The sequence below is a fragment of the Anabrus simplex genome, chromosome 4 (genome assembly GCF_040414725.1).
Source record: "Anabrus simplex isolate iqAnaSimp1 chromosome 4, ASM4041472v1, whole genome shotgun sequence".
NCBI classification, from domain to species: Eukaryota; Metazoa; Arthropoda; class Insecta; order Orthoptera; family Tettigoniidae; genus Anabrus; species Anabrus simplex.
Window position 1 is genome coordinate 449,880,897 of NC_090268.1, and position 14,143 is coordinate 449,895,039.

Here is a 14,143-nt window from a genome sequence, read left to right on the forward strand (position 1 = left end):
CGATTACTTACGGCTATTTTACGGTTCCCTTGTTCTACATATATGATCCCATCTCTAGACCAAATGTTCTGGATGGCAAATTTTGTGACTGCCTCCTGAAGAAGCTGGAGTCACGTCCTCATGGATGGTTTTACTGGAGCCCTTAAGTTTCTTTCTTGTTTGTGAATATAACGTTTCTCTTGCGGTATGATACAAATTTGACAATTATAGGTCGCGGATGCCTATCCTGGGTTTTCCCAACCCTGTTAGACCCTTAAATATCATCCACAGAAAGACTGACCCCGATTTCTTTTGCAATGTCAAGAACTACGTTGTGAGTATTCTCGAACACACATAGGAATTCCCTCTGTTCCAAACAGTCAGTTTTTTCCTTCAGTTCGGTTTTTAAATCACTGATGGTTTTGTTCTGCTCCTCCATAATCCTGCTAAGTTGTTCAATTACACTCGTATTAAAATTAATATTCGTTCAACTGACTTTGTTACCTGGTCCCGGATGAGGTTGGCAAGCGTGCCAAGTTTCTCCTTGCTTAAGTATGGCTTCCTTTTGCACTTGCTTCACCTTGCGTTGCATTTTATTTTATTAAATTTTTGCCTTTTTCTTTAGCTAATCACTTCACTAACACTCACTTGGAACTACTGCACTAGCAGAGATGATGTAATACACTCCGAGCTGCCACACTACAAAAATTCATTTGCTACATTCACGTTCACCACGAGCCACGTATTCTGCATCTATGCATTGTCCGCCATACCAACCGACTATTGTTATCTCGTTTGTACGTCCCTCATCACCAGATGTTTCATTCCATGCTTGTCTCAGTGTCATACTTTCATAACATGCGTACACCTGTTACGTGACCCACTCTCAGACTGATTCTGATAGTGCCGCCGTGTACGGTGAGCCATCCGGTGACGAACGAACGTACCACTTACACTTCTATTAGTAAAGTCTAAATTCGAACTTTCATACTTGGAGTAGCCTTCCTTGTGAACAGCCCAGTTTTCTTCTGAAGATGCAGAGAAAGGTTCTCTGTAAAATGCACAGCATTTCATCTTATTTTCTTGACACGGCATAAGCCCAAAAGTCTATATCATGTCTATAAGTACGGGCTGTGAAAGCATGAATGGTAATATTCCGATAAAATCTCTAAAAACAATGTGTGAGTGTCAAGAACTTAACACTTAAAATTTATATTGCAGCTCCTTCTGTACTCTTCCTCTGTCGAAAATGCCTCCAAAATGCCTAGCAACTTCCTAGCCGGGTTGTGATTAAGATTTCCATAACATTTTGTGGCTCAATCAATCAATCAATCAATACTGATCTGCATTTAGGGCAGTTGCCCAGGTGGCAGATTCCCTATATGTTGTTTTCCTAGCCTTTTCCTAAATGATTTCAAAGAAATTGGAAATTTATTGAACGTCTCCCTTGGTAAGTTATTCCAATCCCTAACTCTCCTTCCTATAAATGAATATTTGCCCCAATTTGTCCTCTTGAATTCCAGCTTTATCTTCATATTGTGATCTTTCCTACTTTTATAAAAGCCACTCAAACTTATTCGTCTACTAATGTCACTCCACACCATCTCTCCGCTGACAGCTCGGAACATACCACTTATTGCAGGTTATACATTTCATTTCTTGTCCTATTGAAGATCTACTTGTGATAAATATGTTTTTATTATGTTTTTATTATATTGAATAGGTGGTGATTAACAAAATTGCAAGAATTTGTATCACATACCACTTAGTCGAGCAGCTCTTCTTCTTTCTCTCAATTCTTCCCAACCCAAACTTTGCAACATTTTTGTAACGCTACTCTTTTGTCAGAAATCACTCAGAACAAATCGAGCTGCTTTTCTTTGGATGTTTTCCAGTTCTTGAATAGGGTAATCCTGGTGAGGGTCCCATACACTGAAACCATACTCCAGTTGGGGTCTTACCAGAGACTTATATGCCCTCTACTTTACATCCTTACTACAACCCCTAAACACCCTCATAACCATGTGCAGAGATCTGTACCCTTTATTTACAATCCCATTTATGTGATTACCCCAATGAAGATCTTTCCTTATATTAACACCTAGATATTTACAATGGTCCCCAAAAGGAACTTTCAACCCCATCAACGCAGTAATTTAAACTGAGAGGACTTTTCCTATTTGTGAAACTCACAACCTGACTTTTATAGCATTATCAAGGTCACGTTGCAGTTGTTCACAATCTTGTAACTTATTTATTACTCTATATAGAATAACATCATCCGCAAAAAGCCTTACTTCCCATTCCACCACATTCATAAGACCCATTTTAACATACGCTCTACCAGCTATAGGCTTTCTATCGAAGACAGCAGTACAGAAATTACAATACATGCAAAAATGGGCACTGAAACTCGCAGCTAAAGACTACACAGCCAGTTTCTGGAGTAAGAACTCTATGTGGAAGGATGTACATGCTGTTCTCCGAAGCTGACACCGTCCACCCCACTGCTTACTTCCTTTCGTGCAAGCTCTTTTTAGGTGTGCTCACTGCCATACTAGATCCCGAGCGATCGCTCTGGCAACCACTCAACCTGGGCTTGGAAGACCTTGGGTTCGACCCCCGCAGGGGGTAATCTGCAATTTCACCACGCCACTACGCCGACACCGCCTCTCCTGCCTTCGACGCCTGGGGACGCTCTCTGGGTTTCATTCCACCTGTGTGGGCTGCGCAGCCACCATCTCCGGCGTCACTGCAGAACTCGAGCTTAAATCTAAGGGCAAAGATCCACATTGTTTCTTGGGCACTGTCTGTCACCTGCACTCAGAACAGCTCGAGTCTTGTTGTGGATGAACCACTTTAAAAACGGTACCTGACCCGAGCTACACACACACATGCGATACTGCTGATCCATTGTAAATAATTTAGCTTTTGATGACATACACCGATGAAATTAGTAGGACAACACCGGCCAACCCCCCCCCCCTCACAAGGGGCTCCTTACCCCCCCCCAAATCAAACCACCTCCCCAGATGCGACCAACCCAGTCACATGACATATACCGCCCTCTTCGCTTCCACATAACCATTCGTAAATCAGTGTGATACGTACCAACGTAATAATGTAAACACCCCCTACCCCCGCACTGTAAACACACACTTGCCTTCACCCACAAATAGGAACTAAACACACAACAAGATCACCGCCAGGGTACCCGCCCCTATAACCCTCCCGCTTATCTAGGAAACACACAAAGCAGTAAAATGGGCAAAATTCAGGAACTACCAAACAAACCAAAACTTCCAATCATTCAAATATACACCTCTAAAACTAGGAAAGACTGGCATCAGCTGGTACACGAAACTGCCAAAAACCAACATTACACTACAACCATCCCTGCATGGAGGTACAGTACAACCAATAACAGCAGAAGACCACACAGCTCTCATCATAAAACTAAATGAACTAAATATCAATTAATTCACCTAACCAACAGCAAAGTCACAAAACAGTCATCAAAAACCTACCAGCTGACATCACACCAGAAGAAATAATGACGGAGACCACAGAATTAGGGTACAAACCACAACAGGTCCACCAAATTACAAAAACACAGCAAGAAAACACAGAAGAAGGCGAACCTCCAAAAGGCACTGTATCTCAACAATCCCACAGCACCCACACAAAGCACACCTCCATTACCATTCATTCACACACAAATGAACCGAACATTACCTCATGAACTACAAATAACACTCGCTAATTTACAACAAACACTCCAAGACATAATAAATCAATTCATAAACACTCTCACCCCCTAAGAAACTATTTACAGACCTGTCAATTGCTATTAATGAAACATGGGTAAGCAAAAACTAAGTATTTCAACATAAAATGCCAACACTATCAATGATCTCCTGCTAAACATTTAGAACTCGTGAAATACATTACAGACAACAATATATATGTAGTACTCCACCTAGAGACTAAGCTTAATCCCAGGAAAAGGTTTAGTCTCCCTAAATACAACATCTACAGAACTGACAGAAATGAACTCATTGCCATCAAACATAAAATCTCTCACCAACACCTGTACCTACCCACCACACAAAACATTGAAGATGACACCACCACTGCACTCATTTCAGTCTACTTACCTAGGACCTCATTACACACAATTTTGATCTACTCCTTACTTATCCACAAGAACTCATAGCTGGTGGCTTAAACTCAAAACACACAGGCAATAAACAGTAATGGCAACATAATACGCAACCATAATTTACATAATAACTACTTCGTCACCGCCCCACTCTAACCCACATAGCCCTTCTTAAAAATATCCCACACAATTGCACCACTGACATAATGCAAGCACCGAGATCAAACCAGCGACCAGTACTCGTACAACTCGGAAGACACATCCGACACAGGCGCAATCGCAAATACATTAACATTGCATTAATAGACTGGGAAGGGTACAATAAACAACTAGAAATCCTGTATGAGGTAAGTGCCTTCACAGAACACACCACCACCTACCAGACAGACATGGCTGTTACTACATTCAAAAACATTATACCCACAGTCACCAGGGCTAGCACACCACGCAACCCACACATACTACCTGATCACATACTTAAAATAATACAAGATAAAAATAAAGCCAGGTCTAAATATCAACGTAATAAATCCCTCCAAGATAAAAGAGAATTTAATCGCCTACATGGAAAAATTCATACCCTGTTTCCAGTCATTCAACTGGGTCAGAAATTGAATGAATGAAGCCCGCATGTAGCAATGTAGCGGCAAGGATAACCGCCTCCATGCTAAAAATAAAAGAGAAATCATTAAATACCGGAACATTGAATGGAATACTAAATTAACTTAAAACACTAAAAATGAGAATCCTAATAATCTTGGGTGATTAGCAAAAATATTTGCTAAAACTGAAAGAGGCATCCCCCCACTGAATAAACCTAATGGAAACTCTGCCACCTCGAAGATAAAGCACGAACCCTCGCCTCCACACTAAAAGAACACTTTCAACCTATTGATCACTTAATTAGCCATCTACACGACAATCACGTTAAAATAACTACTGAAAACTTTCTGAGAACACTTACCTATCCATCCGTTTAACCCTGAGGAAATTAAATTCTGTAATAAATAAGCTCCCTGGATGACTTAGTCCTAAACCCCATAATAAAAACTTAAGGAAAGATATTATTAATCTGCTAACATTAATATTTAATAGTATGCTAAAACTTGAATACTTCCCACAACAGTGGAGAGTTGCTAAAATAATGTTTTGCCAAACCTGGCAAAAATCCGAGATGTCCTGAAAATTATAGGCTTAGTATGATCGCTAAGATTTTTGATAGACTGCTGTACCTCAGGATTGTCAACATTATAAATAATAAATTAATAAATCAACAACACAGCCTCAGGGCAGTCAACAACACATCAACTTCTCAGAGTCACAGAATACATAACATGTGGTTTCCAACACAAAACATTACTGTAATATTCTTGATTATAAACAAGCATTCGACAGAGTCCACCACCCAAGCCTAATTTATAAATCACCGTATTTAATCGAATAATCCCCGCACCCTAACTTTAGGCAGGCTCATTTTGAAAAAAAAAAAAAAAAAGGCAACATTTGACGCAAATAAAATCTTACCCCAATTTCGTGCCTCAAATCTTTTTTTTTATATGCGGGTATTATTCGCGCAAATACGGTAATTAAACTTAAACACCCAACCTACATTAAAATTATAAACCAGTAACTAATTATAAATTTTACATATCAGTAAATGGATGTTACCTCTACTACAGTGGTAACACCAAACAAGGCACAAACATGGCTGCTTGTTTACATACCAAAACTTAAATACATGCAGCCGACCTTGGTTTGTGAATGGATGTGATCTTGCCTTTCTTTCTCACAGAACATGTGAGCCAGTTTTGTTGTAAGTCACTCCTTTGTTACCCTATAAACCCAAAAACCAAATCAGATCCACAACATAAGAAAATGATAATCAGTATGATTCTGGTATTCAAGATACCAGACGGTAAGTCTGTTATTACTTCTAGTTTAAAGGCTTCTTTAGTTTCAAGTCTTGTTAATTTCGTCATGCTGAGAACAGCCTATGTAACAAAGACAAATGTGCAGCGATATTCTAATCGCTTAATTGATCATTCTGCCGAATTTCATTGTAATCGCTGCCTTTGCTACACTATGTTCCATTAAAAACTGAAAGAAGAACTAACTTTTTGAGTAGATGAATATTTTTTATGACAGAATGACTATTGCCATTATTTTCTGATGTCTTAATTCCTTATACTACCAAGTTTCATTGCAGTCGGTCTAGTCAATCTCTAACAGTATCAATGAAAACTCAATCAACTTTTACGTGTAGGAAGATATTTATTTCACAAACTCAAACAATATACCCACAAACATTTCTTGATAAATTACTGGTTATTTCGGACATTTTGTTATCAGTGTTGGAGTGCTATTGTGTTCGCACATATAAATTTATTCATACAAAGTGTCTTCAGTATTTGGCTTATTGTGCGGAATGATATCCTGCCTAGTCTAAAATATAAATACATCTTAACAGATACTTAATCCATGGACAATGCAAATATGCCCATTACATATTATATATAGATTAATCTTATGACAAGAAAATCAATGATGCAAACATTTACGTTGCTGTTCTCTGTGTCTCAAAGGACCAACAACTTTATGTGTCCCTAATGACCAATAAGAAACACTTGCATCTAAACAAAACTTCAACAAAACATATATTCCGGTCTGGAAATGTTCCTGAAAATTATCACCATATCACAATAGTTAGCAACACTTCATAGTAAAATTCTAACCACTTATACAATGTGTAAAACATATTTGAACATTTGTGAACCTTATTTGAGTGCGCAGAAGCTATCGTGGTATAAGTACAGAATTGTGCTTTCTAAAAACATTTATACACTGTTGCTGTCACGGTCTACAAAAACAATATAATTTATGGTGATATTCCGCAACACATGCACTTTGGTTGCCGTACGTGTTCAAACGGCTGACTATGCCTACCACACTTGGACTATAGTCTTTGGCCTGGTAACGGATAGTGGCTTCGAATATACCGCCTCCTGGTATAGTTCGTATTACCAGAAGGTAATCATGGATACCTTTATCCTCGGTAGGATTACGTAGATGTTGCGATGGTACTTGTAGTTGTGCATCTTGTATGGCTGCTAAGGTTAGTGGCTCACACTGACGGAAGTTCTGCAGCATTTTATTCAAGTGCTTAACCACAAAGTCAGCTGATCTGTAATAAGAGAACAAGAAAATGATCAATTCTCACAATCGCAAGATATTCACAGATGTCAACCAGTGTAATTATTATTATTAATTTTATTTTCTGTAGAGAGTTGAAAGAAATTAAGCATTTGTAGAGGTAACCGAAAGCCGACCCCATGGTCTAGAACAGGGGTTTCCAAATGCCGGTCCGCGAAGCCATTTAATGGGGCCCGCGAAAGCATTTTAATAAATAATGCGAAGAATAGTTAAAAATAATATTTTATAAGTCGTTCAAAAATGTATTAATTTTTATATTCCTTACAGACCCAAGTCCAAACTAGTTAATTCTTTAATATTATTTTCTCTTTTTAAAAATTCAATTGATCTGAATGGATTATTTTTCATTTTAAAAAATTTAAAATCCGAATTTCACATAATAATGATTGATTTTTACGCCCCACTAACTACTTTTGATGTTTTTCGGAGACACCGAGGTCCCGGAAGGAGTTCTTTTGCGTGCCTGACACGAGGCTGGCGTACTTGAGCACCTTCGGAATGATCTCTAGTAATCGCCGCGTCCTCCAGAAAGTAAATATCGCCGCCCGACGCTCTTCTTTTCTCTTTTTTTGTAATGGCTGACCTGCCTGGTTACATATTAAAATCACCAGACATAACCATAACAAACTAACCTCAATGTAAACACCGATAATGAATGTTTCCGTACCCTAGTAAATGATAAAAGTTAAGATGAAACAAATCCAGATATTCATAATTAAGTCTGTTTCCACGCTCAATGAGGAATTAAGGAAATAAACACCCTTTCTCACTCAAATTAATGTTACATATTTATGTCTTTATTTTGATATACAGAAGGCATACTATAACCATATTCTTGAAAAGAGGGGCGTGTTAAACGATGCAATTTATTTAATAAGTCTTTGCAGTGTGATTTTCGAACGTTCCAGACATCCAATGACTTTCCTTTCTTTTGTGCGAACATTTCCTTCTCTCTTCAATACCGGTAACCAGTAAGGAGAGAGATTATTGGGCATATTTTCAGCCTGCAAGCTAGTTATATCTTCAAGGTTATCAGGAAACATATAGGAATACTAATGTGCCAAGCTCCGTGAACGGAAATTAGGTCAGCTTTCAAGCTCACTGCAGAATTGATATTAGTTCTACTACCTACTTCTATCGTTTTCACATACGCCGAGGTGCCAGTATTTTGTCCCGCAAGAGTTATTTGTGTACCAGTAGATCTAGACATGAGGCTGGTGTATTTGAGCACTTTCAAATACGCCGAACTCGAATCCGCCAACCTGAGCTAGTCATACTATACGCGCACTTTTTCTTTAGCCCGATTTTTACGGTGTGAGGAGCAAGGAGGGAGTGCTGCCTGTTCCGGTTATACTGCCAACTGGATGGAAATGAAATCTGAATTGAATCGATAATATGATCGATCGATATGAATTTTCTAAACATTTATTATCTTACGTCAACAATTGTGTCACACATACATTATTTAACATTTCTCAATGCGAATCTTGTTACTAGCATGAATTATATAGTTTGGCTTTGCTGTGTAAACAACAACAGTACTAGTTTGCAAAGTGTACGCCAGATATCGCACAGCGATGAATAAGCGATTCGTAGTTTGTGTTTCAAAGGTTGCCAATATGGATGTCGAAGATAATCGAGGTCTACCGATTCAGCACTAGGGAGCTCCGGGCTCAAGGAAAAGTGCGCGTATAGTACATTCTCTCCTTCACTCACTTAAATTAATTTTAAACATTTCCTGCCTTTATTCTGCTGTATGCATTACTATAACTGCATTCTTAAAGGAAGGGGGAGGGAATATAGATTGTATAATTCATTGCGATTTCTGCAAGTTCAAGGACTTACCACATAAGACATATCTGTCCTTCCTTTTAATATTAATGCTAACAGCTTTACATCCCACTAAGTACTTTTACGGTTTTCGGCATTTGGCATTTTAAACATATTTTCAGCTTACAAGTTGGTGTATCTCAAGCTTACAACATTACGGAAACCAATGTACAGGAGCACTATGAGTCAAACAAGATTACCAGATTTTTACATATATATTGGCTTAAATCACATGAAGACAGGTTGTGAGGCAAGAATGGGATAGGAAAGAGGGCTAGGATTTAAAATGTTTAAAATGTAAATAAGTGTACAGACATAGCACTAGCCTGAAGTGAAAATGACGGGCGAAAAAGAAAACTTCAGACCTGCCGACTGTGGGGTTCGAATCCATCACCATCTCCTGAAACCAAGCTCACAGCAATGTGATCAAACTGCACGGCCAGTTCACTCAGTTTCCTATGACGCGTAATAGGCCTACCACATGGGCTTCCCACTTACCTGTATATGGATCTTCAATTCTTCAATTATACATGTATGCAAAAACATTATGCACCTTAGTAAGATGTACTTCCCTAGTTGGTTCTTTAATTGGTGCACGTATAACAAATATGTTTGGGAAGAAATACTTTCATTTTATATTTATTTATATCATAAAGAAGTCATGTTGTCATAGCAAAAAGTATATGCAACGAAAAAATGAATCCAGAGAGATAAGCATTATTTACTGCATTAAATATTAGTTTATTTACATGTTAAGCGATATGTAGTAGTAGTAATAATAACAACAAACGTGTGCAATAAGGAAAAAGGAAATAAATACAAATACATATAAATATAATTTACAACATTTAGAGCCATTCCATCGTCACTGAATTACAAAGCAGGGGTATGAATAAACAAACATAATAAACATGAATACTAATATTTAAAAAGCAAAAAGCAAAGTCATCTCCGTACAAACCATGAAAGCCATTGGAAGGGTGGAAGGTGAAGGCTTCCACTATCCATAACGTTGGCACTTGGTGGGGTGGAGTGGTTAGCTCTGCGCATGACCGCCTTTCCCCCCTCCCCCCCCCCCCCGTAGTTAACCTGGTACTCATTTATCATACGCAAAACATTCCTTCCAAATTACGTTAAACCCCTGTCAGTCATTATTATTATTATTATTATTATTATTACGGAGATATCCGTGGTAGTAAGAGGTGAAAGAAGGTGCGGGCAGGAATAGGTCTCACTACAAGTCCGAAAGATGAATTTAAAATTTAAATAAAGGTTATATTTTCAATAGACAATAGGAGTTAACAAAAGTTTACATAAAATATGAAAACTTAACAAGTCAATAACAAGCCAAAATCAGGTACAAAGAAATCACACTATTTAGGGGGTTATTACAAGATCTGGGCTTCGAGCCCCAAGTATAATTTCTGAGCTCTCAGCTCACAACAACAAAATACCAAAGGGCAGAACACCCTTAATCACATGGAGCATTAGCTTCCAACCTTACATCTCAAGCCTTTTACCACAACCCTATAAAGAGCTATCCCGCTCTCGATCTTTCAGGCCTATAAAGGCAATAACGGACTTTTACACAAACTGCCATCAAGGCATGATAAAGAAACAGGGGTATCTCGTACCCAACCTACTGGGCCTTAGTGTGCAAAACTAGGTTAATTTAAATGGCCCAAAACAAAAGGATGGAGACGTGAATTTGCACTGCTAAATCTACACTGTAAAACCTAAGTGGCTCTAGGCCGATAATACAGGGGCTAATCCCAATCTATGGAGGTGACCCGTATGAGAAAACTTTAATACATTAATGAAGAGAAGAAATGGTTATGAAACGTAGTCACCTCAATTTCTAAATGAAGGGGAGGTCGAGAGGGTACAGCACTCTCTATCCCCGCTTTACAGTAAAAGATGATTGTAGTTTTTACATAGTCAGAAGAGGAATTTACATTTTAAAGTGGTAGGTTATATATTAAAGGTTTCGAACCCTCCCCGAGAGCTAAACTGCTGAGCTAGCAAGAAATAAGGATGTTAACAGGCCAATACCTTGTTGAAGAGCAGCTGCTTGAAGAAAGAGGCGCTTCCCGCCCCCTGCTACATATCCACACACTAAGTTAGATGTTACTGAAGTGGCCAGGAGACCAGAAAATCAGCAGTTTTGTACCCTCGCGGAAAAATCGAGACCTTCATGAATGATTACGACCCGCCCACAAAGTTTTATTGGATAACAGTAAAACCTAATACACAAGTCAAGGAAGAAACACCTTATTGGTGGAAAATTAATTACAGAAATTCCTGATTGGCTACATTCAAATCAGGCGGAAAGAAAGGATTTATATTGCCAACCCACAAATGACAGAACAAAATTTAGTAAAGACAAAACTTATGAATACAAAATTTCTTGAAGAAAGTTCATTCCATTGCACCAGAGTGTATTACCATAGTTTTGGGTAGAGACATCTGTTAGAGAATGTCCACACTTCTTGATCAATGACAAACAAAAAACACATCAAAATTCACACAGAGCCATCTTCGGAGAAACTGTTGAGGTAATACAGTTTGTTAAAGTTCAGGCTTTCTCCTGTAGAGGAGTTTTCAACTGGCGCAATATTTGAACTAACGGCGTGGAGGTGTACCGCCCGGTACAATTATTATTATTATTATTATTATTATTATTATTATTATTATTATTATTATTATTATTATTATTATTATTATTATTATTATTATTATTAATTGCAAATGGGAAATATCCCAGTGGCAACGGTCACTTACAGTAATGTAATAATAAAGTTAACATAATTACCCAACTACAACAAACAAACAAACAAACAAACAAACAAACAAAGAACAAGAGTACAAGAACCAGATATATGGAAGGAAATTATTACAAGAATTACTGCTAGTTTAATATTCTAAATCGAGCAACATCATATACAAATTCGCACACAACTTAAATATTTCCAGTACTTAACACTACAAATTACAATACTATAGATTGAACTTACTACTAGCTTAACACTACAAGTGATAATAAAGTTAAAACATACTACCCAACAACTACAACAACTCAAGTACAAAAAGGAATCCCATGGAAAAAAAATTACAAGAAATACTACTAGTCATTCTAAATCCAGCATCATGTACAGTTTCATACATAATTTAATTATTTCCAATACTTTCCACTATGGCTTACAAAACTATAGATTGAGCTTACTACTAGCTTAACGTTACAAGTGATAATAAAATAAAGTTAAAAACATTGTTAATCAACCAAGAACAACAACAATTACAAAAACATGAGTACAGCAAGCAATTCCCTGGAAAGAGAATACCACAAGGAAAAACCTCCCAGTTTCACAATCGAAACCAAGCAGAAAATCACAAATTCAGTGCCCGTAATTTACAACTTTTACTTTTCACTTTATACAAACACTAATGGTCTTCTTAAATGACTTGATACCAGAAGGGAATCTATCAAAGACTGCTGCAGGTAATTTATTCCAATCCCGTATGGTCCTGTTGACGAAGGAAAACTTGCCCACATCCGTATGCTGGTTTCTGGCCCTAATTTTATGCTTATGATAATTTCTCGATAAGTATGAGGGAGGTTCTAGCATATTCCTAATACAATACCAAGCAGCCCTTTCCGTATAGCTCTTATAAAGACCACATAGGCGAGCTCTAGTTCTTCTAGATTCAAGACTTTCCCAATTAATGGTATTCCTCCTATTCCCAGTTACGAAACGCATCGCTCTTCTTTGAACTTTCTCTAGGGAATTTATTAAACCCATTCTGTACGCATCCCAGCATGCAGATCCATATTCGAGAATGGGTCCTGCGAATCATTTAATATAAACCTACTAGGGTGGTGAACACATAAATAAGAATTCCAATGAAAGTATTTTCCTTCTGGACCTTCATGCCGGACAGATGTTTTCTTTAAACAAATTTTTATCACTATAATATGATTTATCTATAGAGCGAAACCGCTATGCAGTATGCGTCTCATAGTTATCGAGATGGAATTTGTAATGTATTATGTATCTGTAGAGCCTATACATAAGCCTTTTTACAATTACCTCTGAAGAGAATTTCAGCTGTGTGACAACGCTAAAAAGACTATGGACTTCGAGATTGGCATTCCTGAAGAGGGTTTTCTGCACTTTCCCATTTTCACACATTGATTCTAGAGTCTGTATTGGCTTGTGACAAAACCACTGTATTCTTCCGGAAACCACTGACAGGGACAGGTTTGGTTGTGATCCACCGAAAACCACTGATTGTCGCAGGGTTAGGTTAGGTTCGAAAGGATTTGTAATTCAGCGAATGTTGTCATTGAAAGCACTGTCGTGACGACTGAAGGCAATAAACATAAAACTGAATCCATTGGTCTACGAAGTTTTCATTCAGTAGATACGCTAGGAATTGGCGAACCAACACTGTAAATACAAAGTTTACAGGAATCAACAAAACAGGATATTAATTCGTAGTACTCACTGTTCTTTAAAGAGAAGAAATATCCAGTCAACAATAGCTGCAGTGAACGTGGTTTTTCACTATTATTGTACGGCCCCATGGCTAAATGGTTAGCGTGCTGGCCTTTGGTCACAGGGGGTGGGTTTGATTCCCGACAGGGTGGGGAATTTGAACCACCGTTGGTTAATTTCTCTGGCACGGGGGCTGGCTGTATGTCGTCTTCATAAACATTTCACTATTATTGTGTAAAATAGAAACTTACTAGTTTTGACAAGTACAGTATATTCAACAGCGACGGGCAGGATGTCCAACATCACTAATCTGTGTTCCGGACTATTTCTACTTAAAAAAGTGTATTTGTCCTCTAATGTGATTTTGCAATTTTTGCTGAATATTTATGTGGCTGAAATGAAGGTGGATAAGCTACATTGTCTCCTTTTTATAGGAGGAATGTATCGTGGAAATGAAACTCAATTT

General features: G+C 38.0%; 1 protein-coding gene across 1 annotated transcript in view; it reads right to left on the reverse strand.

Moving 5' to 3' along the window:
• Positions 1-6,991: 6,991 nt before the first annotated feature.
• Positions 6,992-14,143, reverse strand: part of LOC136872328 (uncharacterized) — a 129,395-nt gene continuing 122,243 nt past the window's right edge. Inside the window, exon 5 of the mRNA XM_068227441.1 lies at positions 6,992-7,322. Within this exon, the coding sequence (XP_068083542.1) occupies positions 6,992-7,322 (331 nt within the window). The remainder of the gene's footprint in view (positions 7,323-14,143) is intronic.